Source organism: Pocillopora damicornis, chromosome 9, assembly GCF_964200805.1.
Source record: "Pocillopora damicornis chromosome 9, jaPocDami1.2, whole genome shotgun sequence".
In the NCBI taxonomy this organism is placed as follows: Eukaryota; Metazoa; Cnidaria; class Anthozoa; order Scleractinia; family Pocilloporidae; genus Pocillopora; species Pocillopora damicornis.
The window spans coordinates 4,332,816-4,360,293 of NC_142678.1; the positions used below are offsets into that span (position 1 = coordinate 4,332,816).

The 27,478-nt window shown below is 36.3% G+C and overlaps 3 protein-coding genes and 2 long non-coding RNA genes across 7 annotated transcripts in view; 2 read left to right on the forward strand and 3 right to left on the reverse strand.

Annotated features, from left to right (window-relative positions):
- Positions 1 to 27,478, forward strand: part of LOC149039707 (spondin-1-like) — a 159,440-nt gene that overhangs the window by 59,595 nt on the left and 72,367 nt on the right. The window lies entirely within an intron of this gene.
- LOC113666299 (uncharacterized) overlaps positions 1 to 27,478 on the reverse strand; it is an 81,379-nt gene that overhangs the window by 33,884 nt on the left and 20,017 nt on the right. The window lies entirely within an intron of this gene.
- LOC149039712 (uncharacterized) lies at positions 326 to 9,345 on the reverse strand. Its single transcript, XR_016180015.1, has 3 exons — positions 9,284 to 9,345; positions 6,519 to 6,587; positions 326 to 976 (listed from the first exon to the last, which is right to left on the reverse strand). It is a non-coding gene; the product is annotated as an uncharacterized LOC149039712 (long non-coding RNA).
- LOC149039713 (uncharacterized) lies at positions 8,278 to 27,381 on the forward strand. 2 transcript variants are annotated; one of them, XR_016180004.1, is made up of 5 exons: positions 8,278 to 8,462; positions 20,430 to 20,592; positions 21,741 to 21,892; positions 23,981 to 24,162; positions 25,469 to 27,381. It is a non-coding gene; the product is annotated as an uncharacterized LOC149039713 (long non-coding RNA). The 2 variants fall into 2 exon arrangements; XR_016180003.1 differs by lacking the exon at positions 8,278 to 8,462 and having other exon boundaries at positions 20,428 to 20,592.
- Positions 11,392 to 21,251, reverse strand: LOC149039714 (uncharacterized). Its single transcript, XM_089183395.1, has 4 exons — positions 20,810 to 21,251; positions 20,413 to 20,550; positions 12,927 to 12,965; positions 11,392 to 12,056 (listed from the first exon to the last, which is right to left on the reverse strand). The coding sequence occupies exons 1-4, from the start codon at positions 20,918 to 20,920 to the stop codon at positions 11,832 to 11,834; spliced, it is 513 nt and encodes a 170-aa protein (XP_089039521.1). The 5' UTR covers positions 20,921 to 21,251; the 3' UTR covers positions 11,392 to 11,831.

Below are 27,478 nucleotides of genomic sequence, written 5' to 3' on the forward strand. Positions count from 1 at the left end.
AGTCGGCAGAGTCTGTAAAGCCAAGTTATTGTACATTTTTATTGTATATTTTAGAAGGCCTGGGAGAATTTAGTCACTGAGCTCATTTCAAGTCAGTAACATTTAAAGGTAAAACTACTGATCACTTGTAACTTCATGTAAACTACACTTTAAAACTAAAGTTTAAATACTTCAATATCAAATAACTAACGATCAAAAAGTTTTTAGAGACCTAGTTCCTAAGTAAACCGAAAATAAACACAAGTTTACAAAGCCAACGTAGTCACCTCGTGGATTCCAAATTCGTGAGCGCATATCACAAACAAGAAAGGTACTCATAAAAGGATGGAGGCTAACCAGAAAGGATAAGCATTTAAAAGGAGTGGTGGGGAGGGGGGGGGGGGGAGGGAAAGTGGGTTAAGTAACTTGTACCGTATCAATCTCCCGTTTTCATAAGCCTGAGGGACCTAAGTCACTAAGCGTAGCAATTTATTTCCGTTACATGTAATGCACGTTAAAAAAGCTAGAATTGTCTTAAAAGGAAATATTACAAATCGAATAGTTGTGAAAGACCTTTAGCTCCAAAGTAAGCTGATAGAATACGGCATTTCAACTGAATAGGAATTTTATCGTACTGCATTCGGCTTAAAGCTTATCGTTAAAGCTTCGAATTTACCTTTCAATTTATTGCTACTCAATTCGTTTATTAGCTGCTAAGAAGCAAAAATCCTGCACGAACAGCAAAATACCTCTACTTGTGGGAATAATTGCGTACGCATGCGTGGTGCAAACCTCTCACGAGCCTGAGAAGCGATTTCCAATTTTCAAGACAAGAAAAAAAGCCGTCTTTTGTTTGTTTGCTTTCTTGTTTTGTTTCTTTGTTTTGCTTTGTTGTTGTTGGTTTTTTAATCGATTTACTCCAATTTAAATGTGCTAATAATGAAGATTTCTATAATTCATTAGCATAGATAATTACCTTCCCTCCTCTTCCTACGAGCTGAAAAGAAAAAAGAATAGCAATTACCATCGGGTATGAAAATACATCCCAGCCCCCGCTGATTTTGTGAGACATTTAAGCTTATATGCGTATAAAACGTGTATATTGTCACGTATAAGCATTGAAAACGGATTTACATCATGTTTAAAAGGCAACGAATTAATAGTCAGCAGAGTCACCAGAGTCAAGTTATCCAATCAAACTTGGTCAGCGTACATAAACCATCATAGGGCTTTGCATACAGACTTTTATAAAGAGTAAAACGGTAACTACGTTATCTTTCTAGATAAAACCATCCGTACTTTTGTTTCTCGTTTAGTGCACAGCTTGTAAGGCTGTGTGATTATGAAGATTTCTATAGTCCATTGCAACAGACGGTTTACTTTCCTCTTTTTCTCCCTCGGTGAAAATAAAAAAAAAACTGGAAAAATAATCCATACAGACTTTTTACAATCTCTGTTTCCGTGTGCTACTTGGAAGACTTTGAGCCCATAATGAAGATTTCTATAATTTATTAGCACAGATAATTACCTTCGTCCTTCTTCTTAAAGTCTGAAAGAAGAAAAAAACAAGAAGGAATTACCATCTGTTATAGAAATACATCCGAGCTTAAGCTGATTTTATGAGAACACTACTACACAATAGCGCTGAGTTGTCACGTATAAGTTCATTGAGAGCATGTGGAATATGTTTAAAAGGGAAGGAATTAATAGTCGGCAGAGTCAAGTTATCCAATCAAACTTGGTCAGCGTACATAAACCATCATAGGGCTTTGCATACAGACTTTTATAAAAAGTAAAACGGTAACTACGTTATCTTTCTAGATAAAACCATCCGTACTTTTGTTTCTCGTTTAGTGCACAGCTTGTAAGGCTGTGTGATTATGAAGATTTCTATAGTCCATTGCAACAGACGGTTTACTTTCCTCTTTTTCTCCCTCGGTGAAAATAAAACAAAACTGGAAAAATAATCCATACAGACTTTTTACAATCTCTGTTTCCGTGTGCTACTTGGAAGACTTTGAGCCCATAATGAAGATTTCTATAATTTATTAGCACAGATAATTACCTTCGTCCTTCTTCTTAAAGTCTGAAAGAAGAAAAAAACAAGAAGGAATTACCATCGGTTATAGAAATACATCCGAGCTTAAGCTGATTTTATGAGAACACTACTACACAATAGCGCTGAGTTGTCACGTATAAGTTCATTGAGAGCATGTGGAATATGTTTAAAAGGGAAGGAATTAATAGTCGGCAGAGTCAAGTTATCCAATCAAACTTGATAAGCGTACATAAACCATCATAGGGCTTTGCATAAAGACTTTTATAAAGAGTAAAACGGTAACTACGTTATCTTTCTAGATAAAACCATCCGTACATTTACAAGAAAAAAAAAACCTTGGATCACAAAAAATGTGTTCTGCGCTTCGAGGCAGGACACTGAGAGGTTTGTTTCCAATTGCTAGCAGAAGAAAACTCCGTAAACATTAAGCAACTGTGAGTCAAAAAGTGATGTACGAAGGGAAAAAATAGAGTCTCCTTAGGTCAGGAGAGCAAAGGTTTGGATTGTAGCATCAAAATTTGAGAACGTTTGTGAACAAATGCACTTGGAAATTTGATACGCACATATTACCTTAAATTGTTTTTGTAACCTACGTGATAAAAGTGTTTAGTATTATGCGATTTTAGATGGTTACCATCATTCTGAATATTACTGTGACTTTTTAGAAGCTTTCAAACAAACTCACAAGGTAAGGCCTATAACACGACCGATATTAACTGAACTAAGCGTAAAAGTAAAGGGGGGCAAGTTTCCAAAAACTACTGTGGTGCTGGGTCGTTGGAGGAAATAAAAGAAATATGTTTTCCTTTTAATAAACTAAGTTGACATTTCGAATTGGCCACCGTAAAGAGTTTCAAAGGCTAATAACTCGAGCGTTAGCCCCTCCTAATATAAATATATTTGCATATCGAATTAGGTAAAAACCGCGTATACACTCATAAAAAAAATAATCAATCAAACAAATGCCTATGGGTAGGTTAGTTTACATGGTCCTTTTCACACCTCTTACAAGCTACGCTTTACCCTTCTCACTTTTATTAAATATATTATTTTACAAAAAAATTGGAGTTGTTGGTATCCAATTTGGAAAATATCCATATCGATTGTATACAATGTCGGCTTTAGTTTGCTACCTGGAAGAATTTGTGTCAATGAAGATTTCTATGATTTATTAGCACAGGTTATTACCTACTATATCTTCTTAAAATCTGACATGTTTGAAAAGAAAACAGAATGACAAAAAAAACCACATAAAAATTCATCCAGGCCCGTGCAGAGTTTTTGAGAACACTCCCGTATAAAAGAGCTGAATTATCGCTTGGAAGAGATACACACCGGCAAGGTGTAAAGGAGAGGAACTAATAGTCGGCAGAGTCTGTATAGCCAAGTTATTGTACGAATCACAAGGAAGCCATGCTTACAAAGACAGAGAGGGATAGGGTGAGCCACTTTCACTGCTCATCTTTTAGAAGGCCTGGGAGAATTAAGTCACTGATCTTATTTCAAGTCAGTAACATTTAAAGGTAAAACTACTGATCACTTGTAACTTCATGTAAACTACACTTTAAAACTAAAGTTTAAATACTTTAATATCAAATAACTAACGATCAAAAAGTTTTTAGAGACCTAGTTCCTAAGTAAACCGAAAATAAACACAAGTTTACAAAGCCAACGTAGTCACCTCGTCGATTCCAAATTCGTGAGCGCATATCACAAACAGGAAAGGTACTCATAAAAGGATGGAGGCTATCCAGAAAGGATAAGCATTTAAAAGAAGTGGTGGGGGGGGGGGGGGGGGGAAGTGGGTTGAGTAACTTGTACCGTATCAATCTCCCGTTTTCATAAGCCTGAGGGACCTAAGTCACTAAGCGTAGCAATTTATTTCCGTTACATGTAATGCACGTTAAAAAAGTTAGAATTGTCTTAAAAGGAAATATTACAAATCGAATCGTTGTGAAAGACCTTTAGCTCCTAAGTAAGCTGATAGAATACGGCATTTCAACTCAATAGGAATTTTATCGTACTGCATTCGGCTTAAAGCTTATCGTTAAAGCTTCGAATTTACCTTTCAATTTATTGCTACTCAATTCGTTTATTAGCTGTTAAGAGGCAAAAATCCTGCACGAACAGCAAAATACCTCTACTTGTGGGAATAATTGCGTACGCATGCATGGTGCAAACCTCTCACGAGCCTGAGAAGCGATTTCCAATTTTCAAGACAAGAAAAAAAGCCGTCTTTTGTTTGTTTGCTTTCTTGTTTTGTTTCTTTGTTTTGCTTTGTTGTTGTTGGTTTTTTAATCGATTTACTCCAATTTAAATGTGCTAATAATGAAGATTTCTATAATTCATTAGCATAGATAATTACCTTCCCACTCCTTCCTACGAGCTAAAAAAAGAAAAAAAAATAGGAATTACCATCGGGTATGAAAATACATCCCAGAGTCCGCTGATTTTGTGGGACGTTTAAGCTTATATGCGTATAAAACGTGTATATTGTCACGTATAAGCATTGAAAACGGATTTACATCATGTTTAAAAGGCAACGAATTAATAGTCAGCAGAGTCACCAGAGTCAAGTTATCCAATCAAACTTGGTCAGCGTACATAAACCATAATAGAGCTATGAATTAAGACTTTGACAAATAGAAAAAAAGGTAACTACGTTATCTTTCTGGATAAATCCATCCGTACTTTTGTTTCTCGTTTAATGCACAGCTTGTAAGGCTGTGTAATTATGAAGATTTCTATAATCCATTGCCACAGACGGTTTACTTTCCTCTTTTTCTCCCTCAGTGAAAATAAAACAAAACTGGAAAAATAATCCATACAGACTTTTTACAATATCTGCTTCCGTGTGCTACTTGGAAGACTTTGAGCCGATAATGAAGATTTCTATAATTTATTAGCACAGATAATTACCTTCTTCCTCCTTCTCAAAGTCTGAAAGAAGAAAAAAACAAGAAGGAATTACCATCGGTTATAGAAATACATCCAAGCTTAAGCTGATTTTATGAGAACACTACAACACAATAGCGATGAGTTGTCACGTATAAGTTCATTGAGAGCATGTGGAACATGTTTAAAAGGGAAGGAATTAATAGTCAGCAGAGTCAAGTTATCCAATCAAACTTGGTAAGCGTACATAAACCATCATAGGGCTTTGCATAAAGACTCTTATAAAGAGTAAAACGGTAACTACGTTATCTTTCTAGATAAAACCATCCGTACATTTACAAGAAAAAAAACCTTGGATCACAAAAAATGTGTTCTGCGCTTCGAGGCAGGAGACTGAGAGGTTTATTTCCAATTGCTAGCAGAAGAAAACTCCGTAAAAATTAAGCAACTGTGAGTCAAAAAGTGATGTACGAAGGGAAAAAATAGAATCTCCCTTGGTCAGGAGAGCAAAGGTTTGGATTGTAGCATCAAAGTTTGAGAACGTTTGTGAACAAATGCACTTGGAAATTTGATACGCACATATTACCTTAAATTGTTTTTGTAACCTGCGTGCTAAAAGTGTTTAGTATTATGCGATTTTAGATGGTTACCATCATTCTGGATATTTCTGTGACTTTTTAGAAGCTTTCAAACAAACTCACAATGTCAATGAATATTTCTATGATTTATTGGCACAGATAATTCCATTCATATCGTCTTAAAATCAGTTCTCGTTCTTAAGAAACTCATCCTATAATCTCAAACAAAATAATTTGTATCTTTTTTTTATCAATTTAATCTAATCTAATGATACATCCAAGTACACTATTTAAAGTGCAACTCATAAGACATTTTGATATTGAAAATTTCCACGATTAATTAACACAGATAAAAGGAAAAGAAGAGGAAAACCTCTAGAAGACACGAACTAGAGGTCTAAAGACCTCTACTTCGTGTCGTAACTGTAAAAAAAACCTTTTGAGGGAAATTTTTTAAGCCGCACTCAGCTTCGCGCTCTTTGATGATATTCGAATTTCCAGTTTACTTTACGGCTGATGCATCAGTTTTTTTACCGCTAAACCACTCAAATCAGTCTCTGAACCATAAGTTTAAAAAAATTAAATGGCCAAAAAAATTAAAATTTGTAACCAGACTAATCACTGTAGATATATGAAAAACCAAAACGTGCACTGCAGTGAAGAAACGAATGTAAGAGATCGTCGCAGCTATAAACACTACTGAACTAGTAGTTGAAATAAGACCTGCCAAAAATTCAGGCCCGAAAGGGATTTGAAGCCATGACCTTTGCGATACCGGTGCAGCGCTCTACCAACTGAGCTAACAAGCCAACTGGGAGCTGGTCATTAAGTTGGGTCCAAATAAACCGTCCAAGTGATGAATAATGATTGTAAATATATGAAAATCATATATGTGCACTGCCGTGAAGAAATGAATGTAGGAGATCCTCGTAGCTACAAACACTACTGAATTAGTAGTTGAAATAAGACCAAAAGATGTTACTAGCTCGAAAACCTGTGTTACTCACCTTCATCAGAATCATCAGACGTGCTCGACTCCATCTTCTCTCCGCTATAAATTTCAACCTAAAAACAGGCTAATTTGAATGGTAACATTATTATTCTGTTAGCTCTAAATAGAGAAGGAATGATTTATCCTTTTCTGAAATGGCACCGGATTATGGTAACCACATTGGTCAAATCAAAAGATTACCTCAATTCACAAAACTGTAAAACTTTTCCAACTAGATCCCAGTTTCCGTACGAATGTCTTAATTACCCATATTGAGTCAGTTTCATTTTTAAGCTCGTTTGTTTTTCTAGATTTCAGCCTGGAATGGTGAACCCTAACATACCAGTCATACTGATAAATAGCATAGTAATACAAGAGTATGTAAACAAAAATACAGGATATTAGATATCTATAATTATTTAGAATATACCCCAGTAGCAGGCATATACTGAATAATTATTGGATATCCAGAATAATCAACGTCAAGGTATAGGAGATGATTTTGAAAAAAACAAAACAAAACAAAACATGCGTTTAATGTATACTCTCCGAGGTTAACAGGTGCTGAGATATTGTCATAATGCCTGATTTATGCTATTATTTCAGTTGATTTGTTAACTTTTTTTGGTTGTGCATGGCACTGTAATTGCAAGGACATTGGAATTGTCATGTTGTGCTTTATCCACTTAAAAAATTACGAGAATCAGAAAATACCACCAGACTTTTAAATCAAACCCAATCATATGTCTATGTATACATTCAGTGTATAATACAATCACATGATAGGAAACACGATTATCTTCTAGCCCTGCTAATTCTTGATTTTCAAGTTCTAAAGGAAAAAGAAAAGTGAGGCCAATAGAATGTCACGCGTCAAATGCACAGTTCAAGTTCAAATAAGATCAAATTTAAATTTTCCCGCAGCGATGTCACTGACACGTTCATTCTTCAATCGAGAAATAAAGTTCACTTGGTGCTTCAAGAGTGTAGATCGACAAAATAAATCCATGATGCCCTTATCATGTTGACATTTTGACGACGGTTGAGTTATTGGAGAGGTTCAAAATGACCATATGGCAAACTAAAATAATCAGTGTTAGATTTCTTGCCCTTTTTTTTCAGCCGTTTATCATTAAAAGTGACTAAATTTTCACTAGTTGTGTGCAAGATCATTGTTGCTATTTTTCTTAAGACATTTGTTGTAGGGTTTTTGGTAAAGTGAGTGAAATCGTAAGTGTTTTACTGTTTGCCGTTGATGTAAACGTCAGGGTAAAACTATAAATTCTTACATTTGTAATGCATCGTAACAACGAGGTTCAGTTCCACTCATTAAGCACTAAGAATAACATAACTTGACGAAAAAAATAGCGTTAGCTTTCATAAGGATTGAATTTCTTCAAGAACTTCTTACCCGGAATAATGCTTTTCTAAGAACTAAAATGATGCAATAGAAAGCGAAAGGTCACGGGAAAAACCCCTAATTACACATTTACGTATGTAATATGCATGAAATATCACGCAAAAAAAAAACAGTTTCGAAATGAATTTTTAATCTACTTTGTAACTCTCCGAAGGAATAACGAAGGAAGAAAAAACGGGATACATGCCCTGAATCATTGAGTCGTTCTCTCGGCTGTGAAATAATTTCAAAACCTGAACACTACAAAGACCTATTTTTCCTCCCGGTGACTAAATAACTCAGTATATTTATTTCCATCACGTACATGATTGGTGCTAATCCAGCTTCTCCACCATATATATATAGCTTTCATTTCATAACAACCATCGATTTCCTCATTCTGTCTAACTTGGAACGATTTAAGCACAATTGGTACTTTTCTCGTGACAGATATTCCTTAATTATCCCAAAGCGGAAATACGTGTCTACGGATAAAGAAATATCTTGCTCGGAATTAATAACACAACCGCATTTTAAGAGCAAATCCTTTTAAAGCAAAAGGTAAGATATGCATCGTTTTCTAAATGTGATTACACAGCGATTTCATGTTCCCTGCTTGCTTGTTAAATTGTAAATTTATGTTACAACGTCGGCGTATAAACTCTAGGATTCTGACCACTCGAAGCGAACGAACAAACTGATAATTCAGCAATAGTGAGGCTCCTCGAGACACTCATGTAATTCTGTGGATGTTAACTATCAAATAAATATAATATCGCCATCTGGCTCGTTTTAATACCTAGCCAACTAAAGCGAATTGTAATTGCGATAAAGATTCCGATCAGTTATTGCTTGTTCCTGAAGGAGAAGTTTAGGCCCTCAGCTCGGCGGGATCAAAAGGAGCCACAGTCCATCAAATCAGTCTGAAGTTACAAATACTGTCTTGTTTCAATTTTAACCTGCTTTAGAGTCAACATTAAGAAACGCTTCGGGTAACATTTCAATTAATCGAGGAAGGGTCCTACATCATGGGGAACCGACAAGTCGAAAAAACAAATGATCATTGAAAGTCGCATCATGACGAAATAAGATGTCGCCCGGCCACACGGTTCGTTTTCATTGCTCGCCTGGTAATCGTGAGTAATATATATCTCGATTGACTTCTCCAGTTGAAGAAATTTAGGCCCATAAGCTCAGTGAATCAGAATTGGCTAAAGTCCAACAAATGAAATAGTGTGTGGACTTACGAAAGCAATGTTGCTTCCGTTTTTCTGAAACACCTCTCACAGTAAGCATTAGTAACCACTTATGGTAAATATTTTAATTTACTACGAAAATTCCCACATCATGTGAAAACATCTTACGAAAACTGTTTAACATACCTCTTCGTCGCCTGATTATTATCTCATATCTGGGACACAGCCTTTAAGATGGCGGCTTCAGCGAGCCGAACAAGCCACACTGTTCCCCAGGTTCCTCTCTTTCTCGAGAAGAGATTGTAAGGCCGGCTTTGAACCATTTAACCGTCATTGACTGATCGTAAATTCTTCTCTCTGGCTACTACACATTTCTTTGCAAGCTAGTTACGAATAACTGGTGTTAGATCATGACAACAACTTCTAACTTATAAGTTTGGGGATATTATCTATACCTGTTTGCTGGATAATGTGTGAATATTATAGGGAGAAGTTACATGTTAATCACTTTTAGGATTTAAAGGGTTAAAAGACATCAAGTTTTAATCCTGATGCATGCACGCTAGATGTGCACCGAATTTTTTCTTTTTTTAATTTAGTACCAAAAAAAAGGTTTAAACCTTCCCTCCTTTCTTGTTAAAATGAAAAACACTTTAATTTGACGCAGTAGCTCACAAAGTGTTTCCTTCCAAGTTTCTGGAAAGGGTCAATTACAACCAGTGTTTTCAAACAATGATGTTCTAAAGCGGAGCTAAAATGGCCTGTCCACATATATATATATATACTTTAAGAGTTTTCCTTTCTAAAAAGCGTTCTAAGTTATGTCACGGTCCTTCTAACATATCTTTCTACATGCTCTTGCATATTCGTATCTGGAAGAAGCTGAAGTTGATGACTTCACGGGCTCAGTAAGATTCTTGAGATTTATCAATCGGTACATTAATGTCGTTCTGCAGTAAATATTTAAAATCTGAAGTATATATAATGAGATGCGTCGGGTCATTTTCATCTAGCTTGTTCAACGCGGCTTAGGACCTCTGAGGATTTCCAAGGTACATTGCTAATATCTCTTTGGGCAAACTCGGCTATTTAATGGAAGTTACAGGTGGAAATATTTGACATGCAACCAACATTTGATCTCGCTTTACTTTCCTAGGTGACCAAACTACACACATTAAATTCAACTGTATACAAAGTTTACAATATTTACCCTTTGGCTTATTCACTTACACTTATAACGGTTTACTGTGTAGTGTTTTGAGGTTTACTATACATCTATTTTTTTCATACAGGTTTTGTTTTCTGCTTGCTTTTAGGCTCGAAAGAACTTTATGTCGCTGGGTAACTATTTTATAAAAAGCAAAATCCCTGGACATACAGCAAAATACTTACAGACATATTTCAAGTGTGTTTTAATCAACTTCTGCTCTTTTCAGAGTGTAACTAACTACCCTCTTACTTTTACTTTTAACCGATCATTTTCTACGCTATAAATCGAAAGGATCTGTTTCAGCCTCTAAAATAGGGCCATCTCGGTGAGTAAAATAGTCCTATTTTGGAGCTCATTTGGCCCTTCTGGATAAGAGTTGTTCTGGCCCTAGTAAAAAGGGCAGAAATGGCCCTGTATGGAATAGCCGAAACGACTTCATAATGAGCTGTTTTAGGAAAATGAGGGGTAGTTTAGGAAAAATGAGGGGTAGTTTTGGCCTTTAAAGGGGTCAAAATGGTATGGCCAAATCAGCCCTTCTGGAACCAATTCGCACCATAGAGAGGGTGAAAATTGGCCCCTATTTCGTGGCCAATTTAGGCCAATGTATGGTCAAACAAACGAAAATTTCATGGCTAAATCGGCATCATAGGGTCTGAAACGACGCTCTTGATGGGAGCTGTTTGGGGCTTTAATAATGTAAAACATTCCTCTGAACAGAACCAAAGTGGTTTTTGTTATGATATAAAATTTCCCCACTTGAGCTATTTTGCATCTGTACATTTTAGGCCAACAATAACCTCAAAGGGTGACTCATTTAGCCCCTGTTAAGGCAAAAGGAAAGCACTTCCTGCGACTAAAGCAATGCAAACGAAGTCCGAATGACTCCTAATTTTAGCTCTATAACAGTTTTGTTAAAGCTAAAATCAATTTCCATTTAACCTTTTACATGGTTCCAATTATCCATTTGATTCACACTCATTAAACAATGCTTAGCAGCAAGAATAATGTAAAAAATCCCTTAAATGGGGATTAATAGTAATATATATATAGGGAAAATGGTTTATTGACAATGTAAAGATTTGCATTCTCCAGCTGTGACCTTTTATTGGCAAACTGAAAATAATACATGTGCATAAAACAGTGGTGAAAGGGCTATAAACCACAGTATTGAGAATATCCAATGTAAATTGTACATTTCTTCATACTAACAGAAATTACAAATAGATTCTACCAATGATTCTAATTCTGAAATTTCAAGAACCATTTCACTCCCAAGATTGTATTAGTAATTCCTCTTACTGTCTATTATACAATCTTTTGATATTATTTGGGAGAATTTAGTATTGGATCAACTTAAACTCCCCTAGATCATATTCTACTTTATTCTCATCACTTTTCTAGTTGAAATTGTGCTGAGATTGTAAGGAGAAGTTTTCTCTTGGTCACTCATGGGAGTTAAAGGGTTAAAGAAAGTGCTGACATTCAGCAAAGTATGACCTTGGCCAATACCCATTAGGGCCTGCTCTAGGAAGGACAATATGGCTTTGCTGTCTTTATACACCACATATTGAATATATGAAATGATGACAGCAAAGCCACAATGCTATTTACAATGCTTTGTTGTGGTTTGCTGCATAGAATAATGCCCTCATAGATGATAATTAGTTTATCAAAATCAAATTGTTCACCAATGGCCACAATTAGAGGCTGAAAGGACTTCAACAATTCATCATCAATTGAAGCTGTTCTCTGTAAAAAGAAAAAAATAATAAAAATGAAAAAAATGAGTCACCTAACCCCATAAAAATGAGCAAAACAAAGTCTCAAAAGAAGAAAGTTGTAACTAAAAAGGTTGCTGAGTGATTAACTAGACTAATTTGGAAAACGTCCCTTATATCCAAAAAGATATGCTCCCCTTGGCTGTCAATGACCAAAACAAACAATTCAAAATTATTTTTACAACTGTATACATTAGCAAGTTCATGATCAATAGGTATTTTTGTTTTGAAACTTGCGGCCAAGGAAAGTGTGTGAAAACACAGCTAGGCATTAAAAGTGAAGCTACATGCAGTCAATAGCATGTTTTTATTTGATGCAAACACTGATTTCACAGCCATTTCTGTTTGTTAGTTTGTTTGTTTGTTCTTTTTTTCTATTTTCAATAATCTGCTCTAAAATTAAAAGAGCCTCTGGTCTCTTTCTGTAGAAGACAGTTACTGGTAGGATAATGTAAACACTTCTTATTGAGGTCTCTTTCCTTTTTGCTGTAGTATCTTCAGTTGGTAATTAAAACCAGTACAATTTGATCTTTAATTTCTGGTACAAAAAGATGATTCAATGTATGAACATCAAATAAAAAATTATATGGCCAATTCAACACTTTTAACACACATATCACAAGAATTGTTGACTTCCAATAGGACAACCCACCCAAAATGACCTCTGGAAACCCCAAAAGTCTGGAAATAATGCATCCACAACACCCACTTGTTTTAACTTTAATAATGGCTACGCAGTTGCCCAGAGTAGTCAAACAATTGAATGAGTAAGGTTTTAATTGCTATTTTAAATACCCTTCCTTAATATTAAATATTTTACATAATATGGTTTTATACTCACATGTGCTGGAAGTTCAAATCTATACATCCAATCTTCCACCTAAGGTAACAGAAACAAGACAAGCTGAATAAAATAATAGCATATTTATTGACAAATTGTTTAGCACAATGTATATTCAACCACTGAAATGGTAATTGTTATACAAATCATAACATGTGACTACTCATATTCAAAAGTACATTGTATATTGTATGCATCAAATCTGAAAAATTAAACAGCTTACAAGGCAATAACAGTTTTAACCCTTTAACTCCCATGAATGATCAAGACAGAATTTCTCCTTACAATATGCAATATTAGTACAATATCAAGCAAACAAGAGATGAGAATATGGAAAAACATTAATTACAGGATTATTAGTTGATTGAATACCAAATTCTCCAAACTAACATCACCAGAACTATATGGCAGACAGTAGGGAGAATTACTAATAAGATCTTGGGAGTTATAGGGTGAAGGTCCCTCACCAATGTCTCAAATGCTGGTTGCTTATATTTGCTCATACAAGTCAGACTTAATTTATCAATTGGTTCTGATTTCTTAGTCTTTGCAATTGTACTTGCCATATAACCAAAGCTATAAACATCTGAAGTTGAACAAGGGGCATACAGACCATTGTACAAAGCAGGATCAATGTGTTTAAGTCATGTTTTGAGTCCCGCTCTTTCTGATCCAGAAGGAATTACTTCTACCTTGGTTTTCCTAACTTCACATGCTTCATTGAAGTCTATTATTTTGGCTGCCAATCACCCCTATTCACCTCTGAAATCAATACATTATCTCCTTTTTGTCAAATTATGTGAACAATCCCTACTCCATGAAGATAAAACAATCCCTGACTACATTGCATTAAAATGCCTAACCATGATTTTTCAACACATACACTCTCTGACTAAAGAGCTCTAAAAATGGTAAATGAATGTTTGATCCCTTCCTTAACCCTTTAACTCTCATGAGTGACCAAGACAAAATTTCTCCTTACAATACAAATACAATATCAACCAGATAGGTGATGAGAATAAAGAAAAATATCAATTTGGGGATAATTAGTTGTTCAAATACTAAATTCTCTGAATCACCATTCTAAGAATTGTATGGTTGGCAGTAAGGAGAATTACAAATTTGATGTTGGAGGTAAAGGGTCAATTCCACAAACCTCTCATACAAGCAGTTAAGTAGTTCTCTAAAAACTACACCAAAGGAAGGGAAATGCTTTGTGAGAAATGTGTGATAAAACACAAGCTTCCTCAGCTACAGTTTCTTTAGTAGTTTATTCACTATAGTACTTGACTGCACTGGAAAAGACATACATGTAAACTTGCAAACACCAAACCTTCCCAGGCCTAACACAACTTTGTTTCTGTGGCTATCCCCTACAACTGAAAGTTGCTAATAGCTCATTTCATTCACTTATACATTTAACTTGCTTCAATGAGACATGAAATCCCTCAAAGTTTGATATCTATGATTAATCATTTGAAAAATATATTTCAAGCATTGCACCTACATGTGCTGTAAAATGATCAATTGATGCTTAAAAGTGAGGATTCCTTAGCAAAAAAGCTTGGCACCCCTGGCAGATACCTTTGTCAGAGTATTGTAGAGCAAAGAATAAATAATATTATGTTTCAAGCATTGCACCTGCATGTGCTGTAAAATAATCAATCAATGCCAAACAGTGAGGTTTCCTTAGCAAAATAGCCTTTCATGTCTGGCATATACCTTGATCACAGTATTGTAGAGCAAGAAGAAAAATATGTTTCAGGCAATTTGCACCAACCTGTGCTGTAAACATTATCAATCAATGCCTAACAGTGAGGATTGCTTAGCAAAAAAGCTTAGCACCCCTGGTGTACACCTTGATGACAGTATTTTAGATAAAAGAAAAAAACTATTTCAATCATTGCACCTACATGTGCTGTAAAATAATCAATCAATCAATGCCCAACAGTGAGGATTCTTTAGCAAAATAGCTTTGCACAACTGGCATATACCTTTATCACAGCATTGTAGAGCATAGAAAAAAACATGTTTTAAGCATTGCAACTTCACTGTACAAGTGCTGTAAAATGATAAGTCAATGTCTAACAGTGAGGATTCCTAAACAAAAAAGCTTTGCACCCCTGGCATATACCTTGATCACAGTATTGTAGAGCAGAGAAAAAATTTTTCAAGCATTGCACCTACATGTGCTGTAAAATGATAAACCATTGCCTAACAGTGAGGATTCCCCAGCAAAAAGGCTTTGCACCTCTGGCATATACCTTGATCACTGTATTTTAGAGCAAGGAAAATGTGAAATTGATAATTTGAGAAAGAACTGATCAGTCAATGAAAGAATCAATCTATGCCTGAAAGCAAGGATTCCTAAGTAAAATTAGGTTAGATTACCTTGAGCACAGCATTGTTCAGCAGGAAAATACAAGAAATTCATCATTTAAAGCATTAAACCTTAATGTCTGTAAAAATGACCAATCAATGCTTTACTTCTATAGCTCGCTGATCCTAGCAGTATGCAAAATGTGTCTTAAATGAACTTTGTAATGGGTCTTGCTCACCATAGAGTCTCTGTGGCTCGATCAGTGGTGAGCATCGGGGCATGAAATCCCTAGGTTCAATTCCACTTTGGCAAACAAACATTTTTTCTTTGTTCCAAGCTCATCACAAACTGAAAAATAAAACTTTCTCTTTTTCTTACCGCGCTCAAAACTGACCATCTTTCTTATTCTAATTAGCATGTTTATCTAACAATGGTCAAGGGGGGGAGGGAGGGGATCTCATGAAGAGATACAAGTAATTGACTGAATTTTATTTTACAACTCAATTCCACTTCCTAGAATTTAAATTCTATTCTGTGGGAGTATAGAGATTGGTTATCAATACAAGATATAAAAAGGCACAAACCTTTTTTGAACTTTTAGGTGTTTCTTTAATGCTTCCGTTCTCCCTGCTTGTTGGTGCACAAGAACTTGGGCTTTAATATAGATACTTTCTCCACATCTCCGCCGCTTGCAAATTCCATGTCTACATCTGCTTCATCTTCATCCTATAACAAAGCTACAAAAGATTAATCCAACTCCAAATATTGGTAAGTGATTTATTGATCTGTGTTAGTCTTGGTCAGCAGTTGGCCTTTTGCGATGCACAAACATTGAACTTAAAAATGTGCATGCCTTATAAAGGATTAATTAAACCAATTTTTTATGACTATAAATTAAATGCACTAAGTGCGGATATCACGTGTTTATGAGTATGGATTCTTGTGCATACTTGCTAAAGATCAGCAAATTTTTCCTCATAGCTTACCATTAATACACAGGCAGAACCACCAGCGTGGGTTCATTTCTTCGACAAGTCACAGTTGGGTCCGGAATTCAAATGATTGGAATGGCTCACCTGAAGTAAATGTGCAAGCATGAAATTGTTTTTAAATAACAAGATTGGCTATGAGGCTTAGTTCATGAAAAGAAAATCATAAAGGTCATAACAAGAAAATCTTTGTAGTAAATATGTAATGTAAGCTGATTTCTGTTAAGATATTAAATCAGGATGAACCACACAGCAATGCAAAGTCCCTTTCAGAAAGCAAGCAGCGCAAACGATCCACACGAGGGAATCGGATGTCCACAATTTGACTCTCCTTCGTAGAAAAATCATTGTTATTAGCGAAATGCACAGTATGATATTCGCAATAAACTATCTGTTAAATCTTTCCGCGACGCGGTTTAAACTGCATGGTAGGACAACATAGAGTCACTTTAAAGATTGTTCGTGTAGGCTGTATTATTCTGTCACCATAGAGCCATTTTTCGGACCCTTTATGTGAGACACATCGTTGTGTAGCGGTAGCTACCACCTACCACTATCTATACTGTCTACAATAGGTTCAACTAGCTGCACTGTCTACAGCAGGTACAACTAGCTACACTGTCTACAATAGGTACAACTACTTACACTGTCTACAATAGGTTCAACTAGCTACACTGTCTACAATAGGTACAACTAGCTACACTGTCTACAATAGGTACAACTAGCTACACTGTCTACAATAGGTACAACTACTTACACTGTCTACAATAGGTACAACTAGCTACACTGTCTACAGCAGGTACAACTACTTACACTGTCTACAATAGGTACAACTAGCTACACTGTCTACAATAGGTACAACTAGCTACACTGTCTACAATAGGTACAACTAGCTACACTGTCTACAATAGGTACAACTACTTACACTGTCTACAATAGGTTCAACTAGCTACACTGTCTACAATAGGTACAACTAGCTACACTGTCTACAATAGGTACAACTAGCTACACTGTCTACAATAGGTACAACTACTTACACTGTCTACAATAGGTTCAACTAGCTACACTGTCTACAGCAGGTACAACTACTTACACTGTCTACAATAGGTTTAACTAGCTACACTGTCTACAATAGGTACAACTAGCTACACTGTCTACAATAGGTACAACTAGCTACACTGTCTACAATAGGTACAACTACTTACACTGTCTACAATAGGTTCAACTAGCTACACTGTCTACAATAGGTACAACTAGCTACACTGTCTACAATAGGTACAACTAGCTACACTGTCTACAATAGGTACAACTACTTACACTGTCTACAATAGGTTCAACTAGCTACACTGTCTACAGCAGGTACAACTACTTACACTGTCTACAATAGGTTTAACTAGCTACACTGTCTACAATAGGTACAACTAGCTACACTGTCTACAATAGGTACAACTACTTACACTGTCTACAATAGGTTCAACTAGCTACACTGTCTACAGCAGGTACAACTACTTACACTGTCTACAATAGGTTCAACTAGCTACACTGTCTACAACTTGTTAATCACATTGTCCATCCATGGAGTCTGGTTGCACTCCAACTGAATTTTGTATAGCACTCCATCTCCATTTTGCATGATTTTTTATTCTTTTTTTAACTCCCATAAATGACCAAGACAGAATTTCTCCTTACAATATTAAAACAATGTCAAGCAGGCAAGAGATGAGAATATGGAAAAACATTAATTACAGGATTATTAGTTGATTGAATACCAAATTCTCCAAACTAACATCACCAGAACTATATGGCAGACAGTAGGGAGAATTACTAATAAGATCTTGGGAGTTATAGGGTGAAGGTCCCTCACCAATGTCTCAAATGCTGGTTGCTTATATTTGCTCATACAAGTCAGACTTAATTTATCAATTGGTTCTGATTTCTTAGTCTTTGCGATTGTACTTGCCATATAACCAAAGCTATAAACATCTGAAGTTGAACAAGGGGCATACAGACCATTGTACAAAGCAGGATCAATGTGTTTATGTCATGTTTTGAGTCCAGCTCTTTCTGATCCAGAAGGAATTACTTCTACCTTGGTTTTCCTAACTTCACATGCCTCATTAAAGTCTATTATTTTGGCTGCCAATCACCCCTATTCACCTCTGAAATCAATACATTATCTCCTTTTTGTCATTGTGGACAATCCCTACTCCATGAAGATAAAAGAATCCCTGACTACATTGCATTAAAATGCCTAACCATGATTTTTCAACACATACACTCTCTGACTAAAGAGCTCTAAAAATGGTAACTGAATGTTTGATCCCTTCCTTAACCCTTTAACTCCCATGAGTGACCAATACAAAATTTATCCTTACAATACAAATACAATATCAACCAGATAAGTGATGAGAATAAAGAAAAATGTCAATTTGGGGATAATTAGTTGATCAAATACTAAATTCTCTGAATTACCATTCTAAGAATTGTATGGTTGGCAGTAAGGAGAATTACAAATTTGATGTTGGAGGTCAAGGGTTAATTCCACAAACCTCTCATACAAGCAGTTAAGTAGTTCTCTAAAAACTACACCAAAGGAAGGGAAATGCTTTGTGAGAAATGTTTGATAAAACACAAGCTTCCTCAGCAACAGTTTCTTTAGTTGTTGATTCACTACAGTATTTGACTGCACTGGAAAAGACATACATGTAAACTTGCAAACACCAAACCTTCCCAGGCCTAACACAACTTTGTTTCTGTGGCTACCCCATACAACTGAAAGTTGCTATTAGCTCATTTCATTCATACATTTAACATGCTTCAATGAGACATGAAATCCCTCAGTTTGATATCTATGATTAATCATTTTGAAAAATATATTTCAAGCATTGCACCTACATGTGCTGTAAAATGATCAATTGATGCTTAAAAGTGAGGATTCCTTAGCAAAAAAACTTAGCTCCCCTGGCAGATACCTTTGTCACAGTATTGTAGAGCAAAGAAAAAATAATATTATGTTTCGAGCATTGCACCTACATGTGCTGTAAAATAATCAATCAATGCCTAACAGTCAGGGTTCCTTAGCAAAATAGCCTTTCATGTCTGGCATATACCTTGATCACAGTATTGTAGAGCAAGAAGAAAAATATGTTTCAGGCAATTTGCACCAACCTGTGCTGTAAAAATTATCAATCAATGCCTAACAGTGAGGATTGCTTAGCAAAAAAGCTTAGCACCTCTGGTGTACACCTTGATGACAGTATTTTAGATAAAAGAAAAAAACTATTTCAATCATTGCACCTACATGTGCTGTCAAATAATCAATCAATCAATGCCTAACAGTGAGGATTCTTTAGCAAAATAGCTTAGTACCTCTGGCATATACCTTTATCACAGCATTGTAGAGCATAGAAAAAAACATGTTTTAAGCATCGCACCTACACTGTACATGTGCTGTAAAATCATGATAAATCATTGCTTAACAGTGAGGATTCCTCAGTAAAAAGGCTTTGCACCTCTGGCATATACCTTGATCACTGTATTTTAGAGCAAGGAAAATGTGAAATTGATAATTTGAGAAAGAACTGATCAGTCAATGAAAGAATCAATCTATGCCTGAAAGCAAGGATTCCTAAGTAAAAAAAAAATCACCCCCAGCTGACATATTACCTTGAACACAGCATTGTTCAGCAGGAAAATACAAGAAATTCATCATTTAAAGCATTGCACCTAAATGTCGGTAAAATGACCAATCAATGCTTTACTTCTATAGCTCGCTGATCCTAGCAGTATGCAGAATGTGTCTTAAATGAACTTTGTAATGGGTCTTGCTCACCATAGAGTCTCTGTGGCTTGATCAGTGGTGAGCATCGGGGCATGAAATCCCTAGGTTCAATTCCACTTTGGCAAACAAAATTTTTTCTTTGTTCCAAGCTCATCACAAACCGAAAAATAAAACTTTCTCTTTTTCTTACCGCGCTCAAAACTGACCATCTTTCTTATTCTAATTAGCATGTTTATCTAACAATGGTCAAGGGGGGGAGGGAGGGGATCTCATGAAGAGATACAAGTAATTGACTGAATTTTATTTTACAACTCAATTCCACTTCCTGGAATTTAAATTCCATTCTGTGGGAGTATAGAGATCGGTTATCAATACAAGATATAAAAGGGCACAAACCTTTTTTGAACTTTTAGGTGTTTCTTTAGTGCTTCCGTTCTCCTTGCTTGTTGGTGTACAGGAACTTGGGCTTATAGATACTTTCTCCACATCTCCGCCGCTTGCAAATTCAACGTCTACATCTGCTTCATCTTCATCCTATAAAAAAGCTACAAAAGATTAATCCAACTCCAAATATTGGTAAGTGATTTATTGATCTGTGTTAGTCTTGGTCTGCAGTTGGCTTTTGTGATGCACAGACATTGAACTTAAAAATGTGCGTACCTTATAAAGGATTAATTAAACCAATTTTTTATGACTATAAATTAAATGCATTAAGTGTGGATATCACGTATTTATGAGTATGGATTCTTGTGCATACTTGCTAAAGATCAGCAAATTTTTCCTCATAGCTTACCATTAATACAGAGGCAGAACCACGAGCATGGGTACATTTCTTCGACAAGTCACGGTTGGGTCCGAAATTCAAATGATTGGAATGGCTCACCTGAAGTAAATGTGCAAGCATGAAATTGTTTTTAAATAACAAGATTGGCTATAAGGCTTGGTTCATAAAAAGAAAATCATAAAGGTCATAACAAGAAAACCTTTGTAGTAAATATGTAATGTAAGCTGATTTCTGTTAAGTTAAATCAGGATAAACCACACAGCGATGCAAAGTCCCTTTCAGAGAGCAAGCAGCGCAAACGATCCACACGAGGGAATCGGGTGTCCACAATTTGACTCTCCTTCGTAGAAAAATCATTGTCATTAGCGAAATGCACAGTATGATATTCGCAATAAACTATCTGCTAAATCTTTCCGCGACGCGGTTTAAACTGCATGGTAGGACAACATAGAGTCACTTTGAAGATTGTTCGTGTAGGCTGTATTATTCTGTCACCATAGAGCCATTCTGCGGAACACTTATATAAGACACATCGTTGTGTAACAGTAGCTACAACTTTGTACAGTGGGTACCATGTACCACTATCTATACCGTCTACAGTAGGTACAACTAGCTACACTGTCTACAGCAGGTACAACTAGCTACTTACACTGTCTACAATAGGTTCAACTAGCTGCACTGTCTACAACTTATTAAACACATTGTCCATCCATGGAATCTGGTTGCACTCCACCTGAATTTTGCATAGCACTCCATCTCCATTTTGCATGATTATTTTTCTTTAAGTTAGTGATCTTCTCGTGCACACAGGGTGAGAATTATGTCATCATTTATTTTATTGTTTATTAAGTAAATGGATGAAGTTTGTAAACCTAGAATATGCAGTAGGAGATGACAGCCTTTCAATATATCTAAAGTTTTTTCTCCTGACTTTTTATAGGTGGTCTTCGTGGCAAGTGTTTTGTTGACGTTTTTCCGAAAACTTGTGCACCACCGTGTCCTTAATCGATAACAAACCTTATTTTTTCCAGTCTCGTGGTAATGGGTGTATCACTCTGAGTGGAAAAAGACGAAGGTGGCGGGCACGATCAGGTGTTGGTCCTTTTTCGTAACTGCTGATAATGAAATTCACACACAACATTTCCTCGTTCTACCATTTCAGTGTTTAAGGCAATTATTCTTCCTTTACGAGCAGAGCTATGGCGTGTTTTTTCTCTCAGACAACAAACATTTTCGCCGGGCGGTTTGCCTACTGAAGAGACGACACAAACAAGTGCCATAACAATAACACGGGCTTACACATGTTGCAAAGTTCGTAGCCATGTTAAGAACGCTCAACTTCCATGCTAAAATTGACACCCGTGGCCAATTTTTTTATTTTTTATTTTGGGAAAGATATGTTACAGAGCAGGTTGGAAAGAAACTTTCTTGAAAATGGGAACCCTATCTGTTGATGCTAAGGCCTATCCCAGCGAAATAAAAACAAACAATATGAAATTTAAAAATGCCGCCACATCGCCGCTATAGCGTTGCTATGGAAATATCGATATTCCCATTTCTTTCTGCTTGTAAATTTTCGCACGCGTTAAAAGCATGCACACTCATTTTGCCGCTGTGTCGCCTCCCGCCTAAACTGTCTGACATGCGCGCTTAAGAAATGAGCTCTCAAATATCTCTGGAAGTAATCAATGAGTAACCAGGCCAGGAAACTATTACCAGGCTTTATTGTTTCTTTAGAGGGCACGGTAACGAATCTTGCAATCTGATTGGTTCTTTACCCGGTCAGTATTTTCCTATCTCTGCCCACGGGCCACGGTAACGCTTTCGTGAGTCGCCGAGTACATCCCAACTTTCGTTGTCATTTTTCATAAATACACCTCGTTTTCCGGCTGGGCAGTATTTTTAAGCAAACACGTCGGTCACTACCTCAAGCCGATAAATAACTTATGAATCCTCTCTTTTCTCTCTATCAAATCACTTTGGTTGACAGAAAAATATTGGTTTCAGAATGAATTTGTATAAACAATAGTGTCATTACGTTGGTTGACAAGCGGCCTAAAAACCGTCTGCAATTAATTTTAATCGTTCACAAAAAGTACCCAGAAAGTTGAAACGTGAGGTATTTGGTTACAGTTAAACTGAACGATGGAACTTTCATTCATTTAATATCTGAATTTTCTCGAGCAATTTGTTCATAGTGAAAGAGCGAGCGAAGTTTTAATTTAAGTTCTACAACAAATATACGCTCCTGGTGAGTCTTTCCAATTCCGTTCAATTTGGACATTTGTACCTTAAATTGCACAACAAAAATTGAAAGAATTTTTTGAGAAAGGCCGCATTACATTCCCTTGTGTCTCGTTGGAGTGTACCGTTCGAATTTAGTTTTTGTGAAGGAAAGATCAGAGTTAAACACGCCATTACAGCAAACAAACGAGCAAACTCTCACAACTTCAAAATAAAAAAAAATTGAATTTACTCACAATTACTTTCCTCGCCGTTTACTTAATGAACAGAGGTAAATCTGCATACATGAATGAATGGTCGATGAGAGTGAATAATACTTTCCTTTAGATCATTAACTGATTTTGAAGAAAACATTGTTGTGACAGTCCTTGCCAAACTAGTTCTGTTGGTTTTCAAATGTTCCTACGCTTTTTTTTTCTTGTGCGCTCTCTAATTGACAGGTGTCAGATTGTGACAGATACTTGTAAAAATAATGTTTCAAAGTTTGTTTGGAAGCCTTTTAAATCACCTTTATCGTTACGGAAATGAAAATGTTTCGCTGAGGCATCTCTCTTAAATTTGCATCACCTCTATTTTAACTACCATTTACCCACTCAAAAATTGTTCAGTTTATGGAAGATCTTGCCGTATTTACGTCCATAAATCATTCGGGTTCTTCGGAAAGAATTTCGTCAAGTTTAAAAACAATAAATATGTTATTTACCGGCTAAGGGTCGGTCCGTATGGTGAAAAACTGTGACCTCGGTCTTAAAAATGCTGCCCTCGGCCTACGGCCTCGGGCAGTATTTTCAAGACCTCGGTCACAGTTTTTCACCACACGGACCTCCCAGCCGGCAAATAACATATATTTCTTTCACTGGCAGGAAAAAAATTACATGGAACAAATATACTGACCTCGATTTTCCTCCTTTCCTTTGTTCTTTCTTTTGAATCCAGAAAATAAAAGCGACACTCACTGGCATTCAAACAATTGTAGCCAAATCACTGCAGTCAAGATAATCAGCTACAAAAGGTGCAAGAGAAAAATTGGTGAATTTAATCAGGAGCACGTGGGCCGTAACTCCGCCGCTTTTGCGAATAAGATTGGAGTATGTCGACTCAAGTACAAGGAAATCGAGGTAAGTGAACAATATTAACCAATAAGAGGCTTACAATCGCAACTATGTCCATTTTTATTGGAAAACCTAGCGTTGCTGTATATCGTTTTCAATTGCGGCAATTAGATTTTGAAAGGACTATTCAACAATGCAAAACCGATTGACCATATAATCAATCATTTCATTGAGTTAGCCTTGCGCTTCTTGTTTATGGTGTTCGCGTAAAGTGCAACCTTGGATTAAGATAATCGTATAGTAGATTTTCCTAAATTTATAGGTGCACATAAGACCTGCGAAGCAAATCTTTGAGTAGGTGCGGCTAGAGACGACTCAGGTAATTAAGGCCTGGGTCAAAAATGATTTTCGCCTCCAGTGCCCCCCCCCCCCCCCCCCCCAGTAAGGTTCGCGGAATTCGCGTGGACTGCGCGAGTAACCATAGTTACTCTATTGTTTGCACTATTGTTTTCTTCTAACAAAGGACTGTAGGTAAGTTTAATTGCTGACATGTAAGTTGCAGATTGTCTTGTCATAAATTGTCCCTTGAAAACTAAGAGGAAAAAAGCTGTACTAATGTGTGTTAGTTTATTCCGAGGTCCCTTACTGAACTGCTATAAATATATAATGATAATAATTTTAATTACTCACACAGAAAACCAGCCAGCCCTTGCAGATTCCAAAGGGAATCTACTTGATTAAAACCAGTTTTATTTACTGTTATCCCTATTTTTTTTCTTGAAGAGGTCCTTCCAGTTATTCCACACAACTAATTTATTACAAGCATGTTAATGGTGTTATTTATGAGGCATTTTTTTGGTTTTTAAATCATGTTATATCAGTTTTAATTATAGTCAACAGTTTGGTTTTTAAGCTTTGACCGGTAATAATTGCAACAATCATTGTCAATGATGGACTTGTAATTGATATATGTGTCTATTTGAATGTAAATATTCTACCCACTACACCAGTGGAGTATCTTTTAATTCAAATGCATCACAAAAGTTCTGATACATGCATATGATTCTGACCAGAGCCTTCTCTCTTTGTTGATAAGACATGATTAATTACCAGTGCTTACTGTTTCACAAGTGGGGCACTGTTTTTTTTTGTGACAAGAGCAAACACAAACTGGTATAAGATGTGTCATCTTCTCAGCCTTACTCATAAAAGATGTGCCATCTTAAGAGCAGGATAGGTTGCCCTTGTTACAAAGTCAGGAAGGAAAATTTTAAAATTGTATTTCTTGCTTTTTTTCTTGCTCTTCTACGTCAATATTCCTGTTAGAAGGCCAGTATTGCCATAATGCCTGTTGTTGTTGGTCTTCTTACAGGGCTGGCATCAAAACATTCTTGAGCCATGGAAACCAAAAGTGGAATGTTTTGCTTAACACCTACTGTGAACAGAATTTTACCAAGGGAAAAAATATCACTGGCTTCATTAATTCTTTGCAGGAGGAAAGGAGCTGTCACATACTTTTCCAAAATCGATGATGTAGCCATGTTTGTTACTCAAAAGAAAATTATTAGCCTTCAAATCACAGTGAAGAAAGCCTTTTGTGTGAATATGTGAAAGGGCTTCTGTCAAATCATGTGAAATAATTAACCAGTCATTTGTTATGTGTGAGCTTTGCACATTCTGTATTGTTGCACTGTTTTTCTGACAAGACAATAGTTTGCTTATTGTTACAGATGTATTGTCTTCCCCTTCAAACTCCATTATTAAGGAAATGGCTGCTTTTGAAGCTGCACACCTATTATGGTTGGGATATTTTTATGTGCGAGTGCCTGCATAATGTGAGCCTCCTTCATTATCTCTGTGGTGTCCTGCATCAGCGACTGTTTTTCCACAATCTTTATATCAAATCGTTTGTACTGTCTCAGAAGGCATCGACCATAGGATCCTTCTCCCAGTATTATATTCTCTTCATTGGTTGGAAGAAGTTCAGTATGATTGATTACAGTGGTAATTATTATTTGGTACTGGCATTCCTTTTAAAAAACTGGAAAATGAAGGCAAATATATTATAGAGAGTGTGCTTAAGTAAATGCTAGATTGCAACACAAGTAAAGGTGAAGATTGGTGATCTCATTGTTTGGCATGCAAATTACTGCAAAGTAAGTAGAAACATTACTCCTACTCCAGATGGACTAGACATTAGCATTGGATTTTATTTTTTTCTTGGCGTGCTCTCCCTCGACGCTGCCGCTTTTTCTCAATTGCGTCTTTCTTTTTTTGGAGCTGAAGTTCCTTCACTTTTGTTAGTGCATTAGCAAAGCTTATTTTAAATATTTTCTCAAAATGGTCATTCACTTTTGAATAAATGTGTTTTACAGCAGTTTTAATGGCTTTTTGCGTTGGTTTCACTTTACTTTGTGTCTTCACCCCACTTTCAATAAGGGCCTCTTTTAAAAGTTTTCGGGTTTTGAAAGTTTCTCCTATAGGGAAAAAAATTATGGATGGCATAATAGTGCACTTGACAACCTCCACAATTTGACAGTGTGTGCTGTTTCTTCTGCGCTGTATTAAGAGCTTTCCAGTTTACCATTGAAAACGTGTCTTGGTACTGGGCCCTGGCTTTTGAGTTCATCTTTCGGAAAGAGCTGTAAATTGCTTTGGAATTCTTGACGTAGGTGGAACGTTCGACCGCAAAGACTTCCTGACTGTCACCCTCGAACGCTGCGAGATAGTTCTTCCACTCTTCACCAGGGTTAGTTTCAACCGAAGCACTTCCAACCTTACGAAAGCTCTCCTTTACAGCAACTCTTGCAAATCCACAATTAAAAATGACAGACATTTTCGTTTCACATGAATACACTTAGCTCGTTATCGAGTAGTACCGTTGTTAGGGAACAAAACCTTCAAGAGTTTCAAGGAATCAGTGCGATAACTTTCAAGTTTTGCGCCAAAATTGTAATTCAGTCTCGTTATATGATACTACTTGGGATAAAATTACAAACGTTCTTTATTCTTACCGCCCAAATTTGCAATTGTGTTTTATTAGAACTGTCAAAGGCAATCTAACCCTGGATTTACAGAGTTGCAATCGACCTCAGAAAACGAGAAAAAGAAATAAATACCATCAAAAGTATACAAAGTTTGCCTGTATTGCTTCTGAGATTGCTCCAATTAGTATTTGGTAGTGTATAAGCCGTTAAATTATTGCTTCTGAACACTCGCGTGACTCGCGTGTCAAAATGGCGGACACTAAGTTGAATTACGTGACTGCGAGTTTTCAAAATTCCCACCTCTTAAACAGTTTTAATTTGTCTTTTTTCCAAATTAATAGGAACCTGTGGGATTACTTTCCTTGATAGCGGTTGGAACCAGGTAAAGGCTAAGA

Coding starts and splice junctions, on each gene's coding strand:
- LOC149039714 (XM_089183395.1), bottom strand. CDS start 20,920: ATGCTTGCACATTTACTTCAGGTGAGCCATTCCAATCATTTGAATTTC. Junction 20,551..20,809: donor GTTCTGCCTCTGTATTAATG/GTAAGCTATGAG, acceptor GCTTTTTTATAG/GATGAAGATGAAGCAGATGT. Junction 12,057..12,926: donor GATTTGAACTTCCAGCACAT/GTGAGTATAAAA, acceptor TTCTTTTTACAG/AGAACAGCTTCAATTGATGA.